Raw genomic sequence first — 19,827 nt, 5'->3', positions numbered from 1 at the left:
AACAGGAAATAGAACCAAAACCATCATATGCTGCTGAGATTAAAAGGAAATGAAATCAAGCTACTGCTTGTGAACCCAGTTTACATGCCAGCATAACAGGGGAAGGCAACTCAACACATCTGCCACCAAATAGCACATGACTTTGACCAATTCTAACCTCTCTGTAACTACTTCCCTATCTGTGCCAATCAGGGAGAGAAAAAGATCATCTCTCTGGCCCCTTCACAGTTCTAAACTATTACAAAATAACTCAATTTATACTAGAAAAATATGGTAGCAGTGAGAAAAAAAAATTAGGAAATCTAAAAAGAAACATAAAGAGACACTCTGACTGGCTGCATTGACTTTTCATTAAAATTCCCTATGAAAGTCTTCCTTTATGAAGAACCTTATACTTCTTTACAGGGATCCCATTCAGTCTAAGGAAACAAAACAAAGAGAAAACCAGGGTCTAAATCTTTGACATTCAAAAGGCAGGTATGGGTCATCAAAAGACGGACTTGCAATGACATGTAACTCATGCATTTAGAGTACTCTCTGCTAGTTCACAAAATTCTTACAGATTTAGGCAGTACCTCAAAAATTTACAAATAAGTGACTCACAGGCCAGCAAGTGACCCTGTAACAGTACCTTGTAATGACGTGCAAAAATTGTGGCGTGAGTACTGCCTGCTGAGACTTCTCAGGATACTGGTAGACTGACATCAATTCAACAGATTTCACAACCATGTAGAGATAGCCCACATGAGGTAAGGAGAAAAAGCAAAAGAGACTCAGCAACTCTTTTTCCTGAGACAAATTTTTTCCATCAGAAGTAAGAGAACCTACATGCAAAAATGAAAAAAATAAAACACCATGAAACCAGTAAAGGGGGAAATAATCATATGTTGACTTTGCTATGCAAACTGTATCAGCGGGTAACCAAAGAGTTGCAAAGGGGAAGTCGCTCTTTATAGAAGAATGCTGACAAGAAATAAAAAAGGAGTAATATAATTAGAATATCAACATTGTACAACCCCTACTAAATTAACAGATCTAAGTAATGATCATCAATGGCTGTTAACATCACAAAAAGAGTCCACTGGCAGAGCTCAACACTACTTGTGTTTCAAAATAATAACAATAATAAAAAATAATCTGAGCAAGCCTGAGGATAGACCGGCAATGTTGATAGAAATATGTGAGCCACATCTGTAATTTAAAGATTTCTAGTAATCGCATTTTAAAAAGTAAAAAGAAACAGCTAAAATTTTAATAATATTGTATTAACCGAACATATCAAAAATATTACCATTTCAAGAAGCAATAAACAAAAAAATTAATGAGATATTATATACATTTTTGTACTATGTCTTCAAAATCTAGTGTGTATTTTATACTTATGCCATATCTCAATTCAGACTAGTCATATTTCAAGTACTTAATAGCAGTATGTGATCAATGGCTACCAAAGTAAAGAGCATACATTTCCATCTACCAACTCACATGGAAATACGGTGGAGAAATATGTTAAATGACACTGTAAGGATTCAATTAGCAAAATTCAGATTGTGGGAAATTTTATAGTAAAGAGTCTAATTTCTTGTTAAATAAGATGCAAAGAAAAGAGAGGAGGGAAAGCCTAGATATTAAAAGAGCCTTAAAAGACATAGCAATCAATTGTAATATATGAACTTTATTTGGAACAGGATTCAAACAAATGAATTGTAGAAGTTTTTTAGTCAATCAGAGACATGTGAACACTTATTGGATATCTGTTGGTATCAACAAAAAAAATTTTTTTTTTTTTGAGACAGTCTCACTCTGTTACCCAGACTGGAGTGCAGTGGCGTGATCTCGGCTCACTGCAACCTCCGCCTCCTGGGTTCAAGCGATTCTCCCGCCTCCCAAGTAGCTGGGACTACAGGTACCCGCCACCATGCCCGGCTAATTTGTGTGTGTATGTATGTGTGTGTGTGTGTGTGTGTGTGTGTGTGTGTGTGTGTGTGTATATATATATATATATATTTTTTTTTTTTTTTTTTCCAGTAGAGACGGGGTTTCACCATATTGGCCAGGCTGGTCTTGAACTCCTGACCTTGTGATCCACCCACCTCAGCGTCCCAAAGTGCTGGGATTACAGGCATGAACCACCACGCCCGGCAACAATTTTTTTATAATGTGAAATAGTATTTTAAGTAAAAGAATCCTTTTAGAGACATATGTTGAAATATTTATGAATAAAATAGTATGAACCCCGTGATGTGCATCAAAATAATGTAGCATGGAGCAACACTGTTGAAGCTGTTTGATGGGTACATGGGGGTTCACTGCACTATTTTCTATCAACATGTGGCTGTAATTTTTTATAACCAAAGTTGTTTAACAAGTACCCTGACTGACACCCTTCAAGGACACCAATTAATAGCAGAAGTCCAATTCTGTACTCTCCATATTTGGCAGAAAGCCAACTGTCCAGTTTTTTTCTCCCTATTCTTTTTTTTCACACATATGCGCTCTGGCCAAAGAGAACTGCTCACGAATCTCCAAATACACATAATTTTACACCTCCTAAAATGTTGGTTCCCATTATGTAGTATCTTACCAAAATCTCTATCTTCTAAAAATTCTACTCATCCAATTAGGGCCCAGCTCAAATACATATCACCCATCCATTCGTCTATTCAGTCAGTATTCATCAGGTACTTACTAAGTGCTGCTGTTTCAGATTCTAGGGATACAACAGTGCACAAGACAATGTAACTGCTTTCACAGAGCCTTCATTTTAGTGATGGGGATTGGGATGGAGAGTAAACAAGTAAACCCCAGTGTGAGTGGAGAAGGGATAGTTTAAATTGAGAGGTCAGAGAAGTCCTCTGTGAGGAGGTAACACTTCAGCTGCGAACTGAATGACTTAAATGCACCAGTCACACAAGGTCTGAGGGGAGTACACTCTAAGCACAAGAAGGGCAAATAATAGGTCTTAGTGCATGTGGCGTCTCTAAAGAAGAGGGAAAGGCCACTATGGATGAAGAATAGTAAGCAGGGTGAGAGTGGGACAAGATGGGCTCAGAGTTAAGGTTATGTAGGCCATGGAGTGGATTTGGAGTTTTTATTCCAACTACTATGGGAAGCTCACTGGATCTTTAGCTGGCCCTCTAATAAGGCTGTTGGCCCTGTCCGGTCTCCAGCCCTGTCTCACTGCTGCCCCCTTAATTTTGCTTCTCTCAGTGTCTCAAATGTGATCCTCCCTCTGCCACAGAGCCTTTGTTGCTGCTTCTGCCTGGAAGGCTCTCTTCCCCTCCCCTGCACCAACCGAACCCTATTCCCAAGTGCGTCCAATTCGCCCTTCAGATCCTCTTTCTCAGGAAGCCTTCTTCCTCATCTTGAAGAAGACCTCATCTTGAGGTCAGGGTCTTTTGTTATAGGCTCCCACAGGGAGTTTTACCACAGATCACTCATTTCAGGGTGCAACTGTCAATCTGTCTTTATTCAACTGTCTCCTTTCCCCCATTAGACAACTGGCTCCATAAGAGCAAGCACTTCACTCACTGTTAGTTCCCTAGTATTCAGCACAATGCTCAACATAGTAGGTACTCAATAAATATTTACTAAAAGAAAGAAAAAACAAATGAAGGCTAGAAAGACATTTAATCGGAATAATATTTGTATCTTTCTCTAGATAACAGCTAAAGATGTTAATCAGACGAGAACTGAGTGCAGGGCCTATTAGTGATTCTCAATCATGGTGCCCATTAGACTCTTGGGGGGCTTTAAAAAAATACTAATGCCCAGGCCCTGTAACTGATATGCTGCATGTAGAGCCTGAGCATCAACATCTTAAAAAGCATTCAGGTAAGTCCATTGTGTGGCAGGGTTGAAAATTGCTCTAAATTATTTTCCATTCAGTCCACATTTTTACACCTAGTTCACAAGCCAATCATGAGCTTTGTGAAATACCTAGCTAGAACCCAGCTCTAAAGGTCTCCAATTTCCTTTTTGGGTCTAGAGGCCATTTCAAAAAGGGAAATGAGTTCAATCTGTCACGCCTTCTCCATGGCTTCTCGAACTAGCAGGTATGACTTCCCTTTCTAGTACCCACAGGTATTTGCTAAGAATTTTGGGCCAGTCGCGGTGACTCACACCTGTAATCCCAGCACTTTGGGAGGCTGAGGCGGGCAGATCACCTGAAGTCGAGAGTTCAAGACCAGCCTGACCAACATGGAGAAACCCCATCTCTACTAAAAATACAAAATTAGCCGGGCATGCCTGTAATCCCAGCTACTCGGGAGGCTGAGACAGGAGAATCGCTTGAACCCAGCAGGCAGAGGTTGCAGTGAGCCAAGATCATACCATTGCACTCCAGCCTGGGCAACAAGAGCAAAACTCTGTCTCTCAAAAAAAAAAAAGTGAATAAAAAATAATAATAATAAAATAAAGGTTGGGCGCCGTGGCTCATGCCTGTAATCCTAGCACTTTGGGAGGCCAAGACGCGCAGATCACAAGGTCAGGAGGTCAAGACTATCCTGCCCAAATTGGTGAAACCCCGTCTCTGCTAAAAATACAAAAAAATTTAGCCGGGTGTGGTGGCAGGCGCCCGTACTCCCAGCTACTTGGGAGGCTGAGGCAGGAGAATCATTTGTACCCAGGAAGCAGAGGTTGCAGTGAGCCAAGATTGCACCACTGCACTCCAGACTGGCAACAGAGCGAGACTCCGTCTCAAAAAAAAAAAAAAAAAATCTATTGTCATCCTCGCCATTTTTCCAAGCTTCAACTCTTGGGATTTTAGCATTCATGACACCACTTTACTGGTGCATACCACTCTTTTATTGTTATCCTCGTATATACCTTTCTTTCCATCTTTTTTATTACATAATACATTTTTACGAACCTGAACTCAGGAGTCTGAAGTGGGCAGATCACAAGATCAGGAGACTGACACCATCCTGGCTAACACAGTGAAACCCCATCTCTACTAAAAATACAAAAAAACTTAGCTGGGCGTAGTGACACACGCCCGTAGCCCCAGCTACTCGGGAGGCTGAGGCAGGAGAATCACTTGAACCCAGGAAGCAAAGGTTGCAGTGAGCCGAGATCGCACCACTGCACTCCAGACTGGCAACAGAGCGAGACTCCGTCTCAAAAAAAAACTTGTTAAAGGGCCACACGGAGACTCCAGTGGAAGAACCAAACCACCAAACCTATTACCCACATGGGTCTCCACTTCCGGCCCAGACAGAGCATTTTCACCTTGCTGCACTGTCACATTCCTGCACTATCACGCTTACCAGTCTGGTAAATGGGCAGCAGCTGGAGGGAATGTAGCTTGATGTCATCAGACAATACATAGGACGAAATATCAGGAGCAAAACGTCTACGGGTTAGACAGAGAAAGGGAAAAATATAACTTCCATGTACTTTAAGCAGGCATATATACATTAAATGCTGTAAATAAAAAGCACTATAATACCTATAGAGCAGGTGCTGAAAGTGGGAATATTTTCTTTTTTCATCAGCTAATCCCGTAGACTCCAGTGTAACAGATAGTCCAGACTGTTCACTTTTTTCACCAAGAAGTTCCAGGGGCTTCTGGCAGATAACAAAATCATCTGACTCAAGCTGTGAAATTTCATTACTGATGCCTTAAAAAAATAAAATGTAACAGTCCTGCTTGAATGAAAATTAGATTTTACAACATCCTCTCACCAATTAAACAGACATACAGTAATTTTATTTATTTATAATATGCACATATTTACAAGGCACTATGGTTGTGAAAAGACTTAGCGTTTGCTCATTTAATCTCCACAACAACTGATAAAGTACAACAGGGTAGGCATTATTATCCCCATTTTACAAATGAGGATATTGAAATTCAGAGATGGTATTATTAACCCAAGGTCATTCAACTAGTAACTATGAGGACTAGGACTAGAAGCCCCTCATCTAGCAGTGGTCATTCCTTTACTTCTACTGATAAATATATTCATGCGCTACAGAATAAGATATGAACAGCCAGATCATAAACTCAAATCCCATGAAATAGGAATAACTAAATCTATAAATAACATGGCCGGGCACCATATATACCACGGACCTTCAAACTGCCAAAGGTGAAGGTTTTCTATATTCCTAAAACAAGAAAGCAAGTCAGATTTATTATTTACCTTCTTCCGTCCGTCTCATTCGATTGTTGGTCTTACGTGGATTGTGGTGAACTCTCTCTCCATTTTTAGGGCCTGGCTCCAGTTTTAGGATTAAGACTTCTAAGTCTGACATGACAGCAACATATCCAACACAAAAAGAAATCTCAACAGGAGTGATATTATCTATGTGTATAATTAAAGAACGTTCAAAGTCCAATAGTGAGAATTCCTCATTAATGATCTGGTACTTCAAACTAAATAAGACTAATTTATTTGTGCAGCCAACGAGAAGGTCTCCTTTCACAGGGCAGCAGGAAATGCACAAGGGGACCTCCGAAAGCGGCATTTCAATAATGTACATCTGGTCTCTGAAGGCTTTGCTGAAGGCTCCCTCCACATTATGCCCAATCATTCGGATACACACACGAGAGTTTTCAGTCCTTTTACTTCTCCAGTTCACATAAGCACGTAGAAAGGTAGCTTTATTTTTCTCTTCAATTGCTACCAAATAATCTCCTGAGAAGGAATGAAGATTATACTGAGAATTTGTAATTAGAAATACAACCACTTCCCTTGCTGACACGAGTACTATTAATGAATTCTAACACCAACGGTTGAATTAAAGACTGAGTAGAATAAAACCCTAAGTAACAAAATCTTAGGTGTATTTTTAACCGCCATTAGGCTTTGAGGTTCTGAAATGCAATCTCTCCCCATTTTAGTGTCTTAAGACAACCTATTAATAGTCCACGTAACACACAGAAAGTTAATATAAGGAATAAAATGTAAAATTAAGTGTTTACTGTAGCTCTAAATCTGCAGTTCCAACAAAGCTCTACTTACACAGAATTCACTACTAGTGTGACATGTGACACCAAAATTAAGTATACATTAAGGAATTCTCAGATTAGCAGAACTTATACTTCAAACCCTCTCCTTCCCACAAGTCACAAGTCTGAGAAACATGATAAAGCTGGAAATAGCAAAGAAAATACAAATCCAAGTTAATTTTCTCTAAATTGTTGATTGTATAAGTTTTAACTTATAAACATGTATTGGTTGTGGGAAGTCAAAATGGTAAAGTGGTAAAGAAATGCAAAATGAAAAGCATAATGATCTCCCCCTTGGGGACCCAACGTTAACACACAGCCTGGTATGTGCCTTTCAACACCCTTCTCTCATATAAACAGAGATCACAGAGCGGTATTTTGTCTTTTTTGAAAACAAAAACAAAAATGTAATCACATTAAATATATTTAACAATCTGCAACTTCTAAAAATTATTAATAAATCTCTCCCTCCCGGCTGACACGTGGATATCTAACATCCTTTTCAATATGTTCAACATCCCATATATACATATGCATAATTTATTCAATAATTCCCTTACTGATAAGCATTCAAATGTATTTCCAGGTTTTTTTTTGTTTTTTGTTTTTTACTATGCTTCATAGTAATACATAGGCTTATATCTATATATTTTCTGGGGGATTTATTGTAATGGTACACATTCCCAAAAGTGAGATATGTTGGGCCAAAGGCCATAAGCATTTTAAATTTCAATATTGCCCAATTACTATCAATTAGATAATAGAAATTCATGTCGCCAGCAGCACTACTTAAACTAACCTGTTTCCCCACATCCTCTCTAGCACTGACTCTACACAATGGGAGAAACATGGACTCTCATGGCTATTATAACTTACATTTACGAGACCTTTTTATAAAGCTGGCCATCTTTCCCTGTGTTTATCAGCCACGTATAGCTTCTCTTCTGCATAATGTCCAATTTATATTAAGTTGTTCATTTGTTTTTCTTATAACGACACTGTAGCTCTCTACTTAGAAGGGATATAAACCTTTTGTTGTCTATAAATAGTAAATGGTTTTAGATAGTCTATTGTCTGATTTTGACTTTGCTGATGGCATCTTTTACCATACCCTTTTTATTTACTACTATATGTATCTTTTCCTCCTTGCCTTCTGAGTTCCCATCCATGTCCTCCAAATTACATAAATATGCTCCCATATTTTCTTCTATTTTAGTGGAGGTTTAGAAAATATACATTTTTAATCTTTAGAATTTTGTGGGTAAAGAAGGGGATAAGTCAGACGATCTAATTTCACTTCTTCCAAATGTAGACTCTATATAATTAACACTATTAAGCAAACTGGCCTTTTTCCAATGAATTGAAATTGAAATGCTGCCATTACATTGACTTCCCATGTACTTATGAGGCAAGCAAGCAGGTGCTGCCCCTTTCTGCAGACATTCACTGGGTTGACCAGGTTCCCTCCTCCAAAATGATCCTGCCTTCTAGAGGTAGCAAGCTTTCTCCTGGTGATGGTTCTTTTTATGCCACAGAGATGCAGCCTGAACCTGTTCTTTCTCTGGAGATCGTAGAATGCCTAAAGGGATCCTGTAGCTGCCCTAAGTTTGCTCACTTTTCCAGGGAAGCAGTTTGGACAGAGTTGGGATGAAGTTGAGGCCTCCATCTTTCTAAAATTCCCCCAGTAAATAAGTGAAACATTTTTTTATTGTAGTATAATACACACAACATAAAATGTACATTTTCACCATTTTTAAGTCTACAGATCAGTGGCACTGGTATCTTCTCATTGTTGTGCAACCATCACTACCATCCATCTCTACAACTTTTTCATCTACTAAAAAACTCTGCACTGATTAAACAATAATTCCCTATTCCTCTCTCCCCCCAGGGCGACACCACCATTATACTATCTCTATGAATTTGACTACTCTAGGTACCTCATGTAAGTTGAACCATACAGTATTTTTCCTTTTGTATCGGGCTTGTATCACTTAGCATAACTTCTCCAAGATTTATCCAGGGTGTGGCATGCATCAGAATTTCATTGCTTTTAAGGCCAAATAATACTCTATTGTATGTTCATACAATATATTTTATTTACTTATTTACCTGTCAATGGATCCTTGGACTGTTTCCACCTTCTGGCTCTTGTGAATAATTTTGCTACAAACACTGGTATGCATGTATTCATTCAAGTCCCTGCTTTCAATTCTTTTGGGTATATACCCAGAAGTGGAATTGCTGGATCATATGGTAATTCTATGTTTAATGTTTTGAGAAACTGCCATACTGTTTTCCACATAGGCTGTGTTTACATTCCTACCAGCAACGTATAAGGGTTCCAATTTCTCCACATTCTCCCCAGCACATGCTAATTTCTGTTTGTTTGTTTGTTTGTTTTAAATAACAGGCATCCTAATGGTGTGAGGTGCCATCTCACCGTGGTTTGGATGTTGAGCATCTTTTCATGTTTTTTGCTGTTTATGTATTTTCTTCTTTGGAGAAATGTCTATTCAAGTCCTTAGCCCATTTTTTAATCAAGTTTTTTTGGTTGTTGGTGAGTTGTAAGAGTTCTTTATTATATATATTCTAGATATTAATCCCTTATGATATATGATTTGGAAATATTTTCTCCCATTCCGTGTTGTCTTTTCAATCTGTTGATAAGTTTTTTGATATACAACAGTCATTAATTTTGATAAAGTCCAGTTTACCTATTTTTCTTCTGTTGCCTATACTTTTGGTATCATATTCAAGTTAGTAAATAAATTTTAAAACTAAGAATATTTAATTACAATACAACCTTTTTATTCATATACCTATAAATACATGCCCATTTCTTCTATAAAATTCATATATTAACTAGTGTTTATAGTCTGCAAATTGTAGATAGTGTCCATGTTGTGTTGTGTGTTTTCAGATTAACGAACTGGTCTTTAAATGATGATCCAGCACTTGCTAAATGTGCCTACCTGACAATCCTTATGATCAGAGCTTTAGAGTTCCTTCAATTAATTCTCACAACAGCCCTTCAAGATATAAATCTCCCTCCTCATTTTATACATCAGGAATCTGAAGTACAGACAAGCAAAGTAACTTGCCCAAGGCAACACAACGAGCAAATCAGGAAACTGGGACTCAAACCTAGATCTGGTTAGCTCAAAAGTTTATGTTCTTTGCCCAACAATGCTGCTTCCCCAACTGATAGAAGGGAAATACAAGTCTACAGGAGTCTGTGGAGGCTATAACCCTTGACAAGAGAAGGGAACTAAATTTTTTTAAGCATTATGTGTGCGGTGCCTCATTTTACCTTTTTTAAATTTAAGTGTCTTGCTCTGTTGCCCAAGTTGTCTTGGTTCACTGCAACCTCCATCTCCAGAACTCAAGTGATCCTTCCACCTCAGCCTCCCAAGTAGCTGGAACTACAGGTGTGACCCACCACACTTGGCTAATTTGTGTGTGTGTGTGTATATATATATGTCTTTAAATGACATGTACACACACACATTATATATATATAAAATGTATATATACATATACGTGTGTGTGTATATATATACACACACAAACACACACACATATGTAGAAACAGGGTTTCACTATGTAGCACAGGCTCAGCTTCTGTCTTTATTAAGTACATTGAAAAATCATTCTCATTTTTACTCTTGAGCTTAGAGTTACTGATTCTTAAAAATAAGCTTTCCCTTTTATGTAGCAAGATCACAAACATGGCTAACAGTAACACCAGATTAAAGGTTGTACTCCTATGACAAAATTGTATCACAAGGCAGAAATAATTTATAAGGCATCTAAATATGTTTTAAGACTTCAGGAAAACTGAGAGAAAGTAGAGCTTGTGGGAGGGGTAGATGGGCTGGGGCTGGTTTAGTACACTTGTGCTAATGGCCAGGCATTGGCCAGCACATTGACCCTACACAAGGCTAATGGCCAGCCTTGTGGTCTGTGTCCTCCATGCCCCACCACCCCTAGACACCCCATAAACAAGTGTCTACCACCAATGATCCCCACACAGCACTTGACCCTGGCAACCAGGTCTTTTTTCAGGAGTGGGGAGTTCTCAGGTCTCCCCCACTCTTCTTCGCTTTACACACTGTATTAGTCTATTTTCACACTACTGCTATAAGCAAATACCTGAGACTGGGTAATAAAGAAAAAAGGTTTAATTGACTCACAGTTCTGCATGGCTGGGGGGACCTCAGGAAACTTATAATCATGGTGAAAGACACCTCTTCACAGGGTGGCAGGACAGAAAATAAGTGTGAGTAGGGGAAATGCCAGATATTTGAAAACCATCAGATCTCATGAGAACTCACTATCATGAGAACAGCATGGGGGAAACTGCCCCCATGATCCAATTACCTCCACCTGGTCCCGCCCTTGACACGTGGGGGTTATGGGGATTACAGTTCAAGATGAGACTGTAGGTGGGGACACGGCCAAACTGTACCACACACAGAGCCTAAATTTATTTTCCCTTACTGATGATGATGTCAGGGGCCCCCATCCTTCAAAATTTCTACCTACTTTATCCCTAATACCCCCAAATTTTATTTTAAAAACAACTTTCAGCTAATTTGAGATTTTTTTTTAACCTGAAAATGTTTTCTGCTTGAGTAGAGACCTGAAAAGCATTTTTAGTAAATACAGATGATTGATGTAAGATTCCTTCCATTTTTGATGAGGAGACTTGCTACAGAGGAGGACGCTGGGCATTGAGCAGAAATCCTCATGTCCCAGTTATTGTGAATTGAAGGAAGGGGCCAAAAGGGAAACGCTGTGAAGTGGAAAACAAGTTATCTGGATACCATCATAGCCAGAGTCAGCCCTATTTATGTTCCTTTACGGGTAGATTAATAGGAGCTGTACCCAGGGGGTTGAAGTTCAAGCTGTAGACTGAAACTTATCCTTGAGCCACATGACCCGTGATGCTAATTCCATCCCACATGACTCTTGAACTTGCTTTAAGGCAGCCAACTGGATTATAAAAACATATTTATTCTTCAAGGCCTCGTTAATGAGGTTACAATACTACTCATGGCCTCCTGCAGTCAGTACTGTTCTAGGTCAGTGGTTCTCAATCCTGATTAAATATCTGACTTACCCCAGTGCTGGCCTCACTCCAGGGAAACTACTACTGTTATCTCTGAGGGTGTGGCCCAGGCATGGGGATTTTTAAAAACTCCCCAAGTGATTGCTATGCATAGGTAGTGGCCATCCAAGGATCTGACAGGCAAGAAAGCTAGAAGTTTACATAATACCTGCCACTCCAAATTCTAAAATAAACATCCACGTGGAAGGAGGAAGTAAATCATGTAAACATACTATCTGTCTGTGTGTATGCTTGTCTCTGTCTTTCTTTCTCTCTCTCTCTCTCTCACACACACACACACACACAAAAGTTGAAAGTGGTGAGTTTGTTACTCAATAGAACTCTTGAAAGTGAGAACTGTTATGCCTTAAAAGGGGTGGCGTAGAGAAAACTACCAATGTTGTAACAGATCTGACCATTAAAGACAGATTTTATAATAAATACCAAAATTGGAGTATTCCTGCTAAAAGGGAACTTAAGTTAATGAGAGGTTTTCAAACAGGTCCGTGGCCCAGTGCAGGCCTGTTGATGTTGTCATTAGGCAAAAACAAAAACAAAAACAAAAAACCAATGACAGCAGAGTAAGTTGCTCACAAAGCTAAAGATATCCAATGTTTGATGCTAAGTGTTTTTTCTTTTATAAATAATGACAATAAATAGTAAGCCTTTTCATTTTTTAAAAAAAAACACAGGTATATCCCAGAGATATTGGAGGACTGTTTCCAGACCACTGCAATAAAGCAAGTAACACAATAAAAAGAGTCACATAAATTTTTTGGCCTCCCAGTACATAAAAAAAGTTATGTTTGTACTAGATTATAGTCTATTAGGTATGCAATTGCATTATACCTAAAAAAATAAATAAATAAAAAACAAAGCAATGTAGATACCTTAACTAAAAATACTTTATCACTAAAAAATGCTAACGATCATCCAAGCCTTTAATGAGACATAATCTTTTTGCTGGTGAACGGTCTTGCCCCAATGCTGATGGCTGCTGACTGCTCAGGGCGGTGGTCACCAGAGGCTGGGGTGGCTGTGGCAAATCCTTAAAATAAGACAACAATGGGCTGTGCACAGTGGCTCACACCTGTAATCCCAGCACTTTGAGAGGCCGAGGTGGGTGGATCACCTGAGGTCGGGAGTTCAAGACCAGCCTGACCAACCGTGGAGAAACCCCATCTCTACTAAAAATATAAAATTCGCCGGGCATGGTGGTGCATGCCTGTAATCCCAGCTACTTGGAGGGCTGAGGCTGGGAATTGCTTGAACCCCGGAGGTAGAGGTTGTGGTGAGCTGAGATCACACCATTGCACTCCAGCCTGGGCAACAAGAGCGAAGCTCTGTCTCAAAAAAAAATAATAAAATAAAATAAAAAAACAACAATTAAGTTTGCTCCATCAAATGACTCTTCCTTTCGCAAAAGGTTTCTCTGTAGCATGCAATGCTATTTGACAGCATTTTACCCACAGTAGAACTTCAAAATTGGAGTCAGTCTTTTCAAACCTTGTCACTACTTTATCAACTAAGTTTATGGAATATTCTAAATCCTTTGCTGTCATTTCAACAATGTTCACAGCATCCTCAATAGAAACAGACTCCATCTCAAGAAACCACTTTCTTTGTTTATCCATAAGAAGCAACTCCTCATCCATTCAAGTTTGATCATAAGATTGCAGGAATTCCATCACATCTTCAGGCTCCACTTCTAATTCTAGCTTTCTTGATATTTCCACTACATCTACTGTTATTTCATCGACCTAAGTCTTGAGCCTTTCAAAGTCATCCATGAGGGTTGGAATCGACTACTTCCAAACTCTTGTTAATGTTGGTATCTGACCTCCTTCCATGAACCTGAATGTTTCTAATGATGTCTAGAATGGGTGAATTCTTTCCAGACGGTTTTCAATTTATTTTGCCCAGATCCATCAGAAGAATCACTATCTGTGGCAGTTATAGCCTTACCAAATGTGTTTCTTTAATGAGACTTGAAAGTTAAAATTACTACTTAATCCATGGGCTGCAGAATGGATGCTGTATTAGCAGGCATGAAAACAACACCAATCTCCTTCTACATCTCCGTCAGAGGTCTTGAAGGACTAGGTGCATTGTCAATGTGCAGTAATCTTTCGAAAAGAATACTGTTTTCTGAGCAGATCAAAACAGTGGGCTTAAACAATGCTGTAACAGCTGTGCTGTTACCCAGGCTTGTTTCATTTCTAAAGCACAGGAAGAGTAGATTTAGCATAATTTTTAAAAGGGCTCTATGATTTTCAGAATGGTAAATGAGCACTGGCCTCAATTTAGTCACCAGCTGCATCACCCCCTAACAAGAGTCAGCCTGTTCTTCGAAGCCAGGCATTATCTTCTCCTCTCTAGCCAAGAAACTCCTAGATGGCATATTCTTCCAATTTAAGACTGTTTTGTCTACATTGAAAATCTGTTGTTTAGAACAGCTGCCTCCATAAAATCATCTTAGCTGGATCTTCTAGACTTCTGGATAACTTGCTGCAGATTCTACATCATCACTTGCTGCTTCACTTTGCACTTTCATATTATGGAGACAGCTTCTTCCCTTAAACCTCATGAGCTGAACTCTGCTAGCTTTAAACTTTTCTTCTGCAGCTTCTCACCTCTCTCAGCCTTCACAGAATTGAACAGAGGGCCTTGCTCTGTATTAAGCCTGGGCTTAAGGGAGTATTTTGGCTGGCTTGATCTTCTATCTAGAGCACTCAAAGTTTTTTTCCCAACAGCAATAAGGCTTTCTAATCATTTGTGTTCACTAGAGTAACACATTTAATTTCAAGAACTTTTGCTTTGCAGTCACAACTTGGCTAAGTGTTTGGTGCAAGAGGCCTACCGTGCAGCCTATCTCAGCTTCTGACATGCCTGCCTTCCTCACTAAGCTTAATCATTCTAGCTTTTAATTTAAAGTGAGAGACATCCAAGTGTCACTTGAACACTTAGAAGACATTGTAGGGTTATTAATTGGCCTGATTTCAATATTGTTGTTCAGGGAATAGGGCAGCCTGAGGAGGCAGAGACTATCAGAGCAGTAATCAGAACACACATAACACATGTCAATTAAGTTCAACATCTCATATGGGCACGGTTCATGGCACTCCAAAACTATTACAATAGTAACATCAAAGATCGCTGATCACCATAACAGATATAATAATAATGACAAAGTTTGAAATACTGCCAAGAATTACCAAAATGTGACTCAGAGACATGTAGCGAGCACATGCAGTGTGAAAAATGGAACTGGCAGATTTGCTCCACACAGGGTTGCCACAAACTTTCAATTGGTAAAAAAACAAAAAACAAACAAACAACAACCAAAAAGAAAACGCAGGATCTGCAAAGTACAACAAAGTGAAATGCAAAAAAAATAAGGTATGCCTGTATATGTCTTGACAAAATAAGCAGTCAGATGCTATGTATGGTAACCCCACAGTTTTTAATTGAGCCACAAAATCCCAGTGTCTGGATATCACTAACACAATATCTCAGTGTCTGGATATCACTAATCTATTAATTCGACTTTTTTTTTTTTTTTAACATAAATTCAGACCCCACGGTTTCTATAAACTCACACCGAACCAGCTGCAGGGTAGGGATTAGAGACATCTCCAATCTTCCAGGTTCAAGCTCTCCGCTTCATTAATACCACAGCCACCAGCTTTTGCACCGTAAATATCGAACTTTACACCCATCTTGTAAAGTATGAATCGAAGGTAAGTGTATTAAAGGAATTCTATGGTAAATTCTTCTGTGACCTAAAAGGGATCTAGTTTTAAATGTTGGATTTTTCTAAAATAGGATTCACCCACACAGTATTTCCTTGGCATTGCTTTACATTTCTGGTGGGAAAGAGTAATGGCTGCTCTTACAACTGTTTTGTTTTTGTTTGTTTGAGACGGAGTCTCGCTCTGTCGCCTACACTGGAGTCTAAGGGCGCAATCTCCGCTCACTGCAACCTCCGCCTCCCCGGTTCTAGCGATTCTCCTGCCTCAGCCTCCCCAGTAGCTGAAACTACAGGCTCCCGCCACCACGCCCGGCTAATTTTTGTATTTTCAGTAAAGACGGGATTTCACTAAATTGGCCAGGCTGGCCGAACTCCTGACCTCGTGATCCGCCCGCCTCGGCCTCCCAAAGTGCTGGGATTACAGGCGTGAGCCACTGCGCCCGGCCACAGCTGGTTAAGAGAAGAGAAGGGGTGCAATCTAAGACTTGAGTTCTATTTACACAGATTTAAAAATCAACACATAATGTGAGCTTTCAAAAATCGACCGGAAGTGGATGGAGGTACAGATGTGAAAGGACTGGCCGTGAGTTGGAATAATTGTTAAAGCTGGGAGTACTTGGAGGTTCAGGATACAGTACCAGTCTCCTTACTCCTACTTTTTTTTTTTTTTTTTTGGTAAGTCTTTGAAATCTTTGCACTAAAGAGTCTTTTGTTGTTGTTTGCTTAAGTATCCGAAATGAGTGGAATCCAGCCAGAGGCCTTTCTGCGGAGACCCAAAACGAAGAGGAGATATCAGCGTCTCCGCCCCGACAGAAGCAAGCTCATACCTATGCTTGCCGCGACAACCGCATAGCTCAATGCGACTTCAAGCAATCAGATGCCAGACCCAGGGAGACCATCCGGCAAGTTCCGGAAAGCAAGAAGTCCCATCCCCAGCTAGAGCTGCAGCACGGACGCTCGGTCCGCTAGCTAGGAGGCCCCAAGCCGGGCCCCAGGCGGCCTCTGGCTCTCCGGATTACTCACCCGCCTCGCTGTAGGCCAGGCGCAGCACCCGGCCCAGCGTGGAGAAGGCGCACCGCGGCTGGCACAGCTCCTGGCCCGCCACCGCGAAAGCCTCCACCTTGCAGCCCGCCGCCACGAAAAGCGCGTCACGCCCCCCGCCGCAGAACCGCTCCGGCTCCAGCTTGCAGGGCACCACCTGCTGTGACCCGAACGGGTGAAGGTTGTACAGCTGCACCATCCCGACCTCCGGCTGCTGGATGGCCCAGCCTGCCTGCCCCGCAGGGCGCCCGGAGACCCCCGGCCGAACGCGAAGGTAAGACCACTTCCGTGAGCGAGCCGGCGACGCCGAGTCACGTGAACGCCAGCCGGCCCCGCCCGCGGCTAAGCTACTTAAAGGGGCAGCCGCTGGGCGTGGCGGGCTTCGGGAAAGCGGTCACGCCCATCTGGCCCGCGCTCATGCGTTGCGGTGCTTTCGGTCTCCACGCCTCGTACTCCGCCGCCCAGAGCGCGCCACCGCTCTACGCTCAGTGGCTGGTGGGTGCGGGGACCGCTGGGTCCTGCCTTTCGTCTTTTACTGCTTCGGGCCAGGCGAGATGTTTTGATTTTTGAATACGTTCTGACAATTCATCATCTATCTTGTAACATTTTGTACTTACTTTCAGGAGCGTTATTCATGTCTCTTCAGTAGCCCCAGAGCTTCTGGAGGATGGGGTTGCAAAAACTGAAATGGGGTGCAACTCGGGGCTAAACACTCTGAAGAGTTGCTAAAAAATAGTGGAAATTCTAGAATAGTTTAGCAGGAAAGAGCAACGCCTTGAACGTGCTTGGCAAAAAGATATTTGTTTAATGAAAGAATTCATGGATTTCATCTTGTAGGCATTTGACAAAAGACTAGTTTGAACCCCAGAGGATAGAAGAACTAGGAGGGAAATTCCCTGGCTTTCAGTCCAGTGCTCCTAAAACTATGTAGTAAATGATCCATTCCTGACATCTCAACGTGGAGTTAACGATCGCAACGCTTTCCCTTTTTTAAAAACAGATTTAGATGAAACAAGTAGTATAACTTTTTCCAATTCACCTAGAAAATGTATGTGTTAGCATGGATTGAGGGATGCTGTTTTGTTTAGGCACACAGGGACATAAATGAAAGTGCAAAATTTTCTTTAGTCAGTTTCCAGTTCAATCACCCTCTTGAGCCCTTTATTTCAAGGATTTGTAAATTAGATGCAATTGGATTGCAGTTAAACTTGCCTCCCTTTCCTAGGCCCTTCAGATGAATAAAGTATCTCTAAGTAATGGGAGACAACAGATTCTTCAAACTCAGTGAGGCAGAGAAGTAGACATGGAGGTAGCTCAGGTCAGGAACTAAGGCTGCAAAAAATCACAGAAAGCTTCTGTGGAAAACAACCAGACTAATAGTCCACCAGTTATTTGTTCTAGATACAACACTTGAGAGCAAATATCACAATCAATAGTAAAAAAGGTTCGTTTCTACAAATATCTGCCATATTATTCTTTTTGGCTTAATTTTCTCCTTCAAGACTTAATTCTCCTAATTCAATTTCCTCCTAATGAAGACTGATATTGACTTTAATGTAATCTCACCTGCATAAAAAGAATATCTATTTTGGATAAAGAAGTGAGATTTGCTCAAAGCCTGGAACCCCAGTCCTTCCTAGAGATAGTGTCTTCTTCCTTAGTATAGTCACTACACCTGACTCATCTAAAATTCTTTGGGAAGAGACATGCTACCCAAGGGAAGTTGGGGCATGTGTCTGGTTTCCACATTTGTCAGGAGCTGTGAGCAGGAGCTGCCCACTTGCATTCCCGTTACAAATGCAGGGGCAGCAATGGCACACCATCAATTCCTTATGGGAGGTTGTATTTGTTTGCAAGGGCTGCCATAACAAAATACCACAGACTGGGTGGCTTACACAATAGACATTTCATTTTCACAGGTCTGGAGGCTAGAAGTCCAAGATGTCAGCAGGTCTGGTTTCTCCTGGAGCCCCTCTCCTTGGCTTGAAGATGACTACCTTTTTATTATGTGCTCATATGGTCTTTCCTCCATGTGCCTGCATCCCTGGTGTCTCTCCCTCGTCTTATAAAGACACCAGCCATATTAGATTAGGACCTACCCTTATGATCTTATTTAGTCTTCTTTCTTAAAGGCCCTATCGCTATATACAGTCACATTCTGAGGTATTGGAGGTTACAGCTTCAACATATGAATTTGGGGGCAAGACAAAATTTAGCCCATAGCACATGCACTTAGGGTAGCACTCTGTTGAAAAAGGTTGTCTTGAGAACATCCCTCCCTCCCTCCTTCCTTCCTTCCTTCCTCTCTCTTTTTTTAAAGAGATGGGGTTTCGCCTGTCACCCAGACTGGAGTGCAGTGGTGTGATCTTGACTCACTGTAGCCTTGACCACCTGGGTTCAAGCAATCCTTCCATCTCAGCCTGCAGATTAGCGGGGACTATAGGCACATACTACCATGCCTGGCTAGTTTTTAAATTTTTTTGAAGAGATAGGGTCTTACTATATTACCCACGCTGATCTTGAACTCCTGGACTCAAGCGATACTCTTGCCTCAGCCTCCCAAAGTGCTAGGATTACAGGCATGAGCCACTGCACCTGGCCCTAGAACTTCTTCAAGCTGTATTTGCCGGGGAGATTTAGGATACTATATGGGTAAAAAGCTCCCCCCAGTTTCTTCTGGGTGACAGCACTGCTGGGGATGGCTACAAAAATGGTTCTGCAACAACATGGACAAAGAGCTCTACTCAACCAGCCTAGAAAAGAAAGATTCTGGATCTCTGGAGCACTGATTCCCTATCGCATCTGTGAGGTGCCTCGGGATATCTGCATTGATCTTAGAAGACGTGTTGAGAAAGTCACTCACAAAACGCCATTTACTTCTCATTTATTTCTATATTTCCTCAAAGTTCTTTCTGGAAAAGTCACAAAAATCGAACAAGGAAAGTGTATAGGAATTCCCAAAAGGTA

The 19,827-nt window shown here is 40.8% G+C and overlaps 1 protein-coding gene across 9 annotated transcripts in view; it reads right to left on the bottom strand.

Moving 5' to 3' along the window:
* The window catches only part of LOC105470049 (HPS3 biogenesis of lysosomal organelles complex 2 subunit 1), a 45,504-nt gene extending 28,354 nt beyond the window's left edge, over positions 1-17,150 (bottom strand). For 7 of the 9 annotated variants that reach the window (XR_980233.2, XR_980237.2, XR_980234.2 and 4 more), the window contains exons 1-5: positions 16,843-17,149; positions 6,147-6,641; positions 5,450-5,621; positions 5,268-5,353; positions 632-824 (exon numbers count right to left, since the gene is read on the bottom strand). Coding sequence is in view for 4 of the 9 variants with exons in the window: in XM_011721768.3 (XP_011720070.2) it covers positions 632-824; positions 5,268-5,353; positions 5,450-5,621; positions 6,147-6,641; positions 16,843-17,059 (1,163 nt within the window). In the remaining 5 variants the exon portion in view is untranslated. Of the gene's footprint in view, positions 1-631; positions 825-5,267; positions 5,354-5,449; positions 5,622-6,146; positions 6,642-16,842 lie in introns of all 9 variants that reach the window. The other 2 variants (XM_071091091.1, XM_011721770.2) reach the window with 1 other exon arrangement.
* Positions 17,151-19,827: the final 2,677 nt, after the last annotated feature.

Source organism: Macaca nemestrina, chromosome 2, assembly GCF_043159975.1.
Source record: "Macaca nemestrina isolate mMacNem1 chromosome 2, mMacNem.hap1, whole genome shotgun sequence".
Taxonomy (NCBI): domain Eukaryota; kingdom Metazoa; phylum Chordata; class Mammalia; order Primates; family Cercopithecidae; genus Macaca; species Macaca nemestrina.
This window is presented reverse-complemented; position numbering and strand designations above follow the sequence as displayed.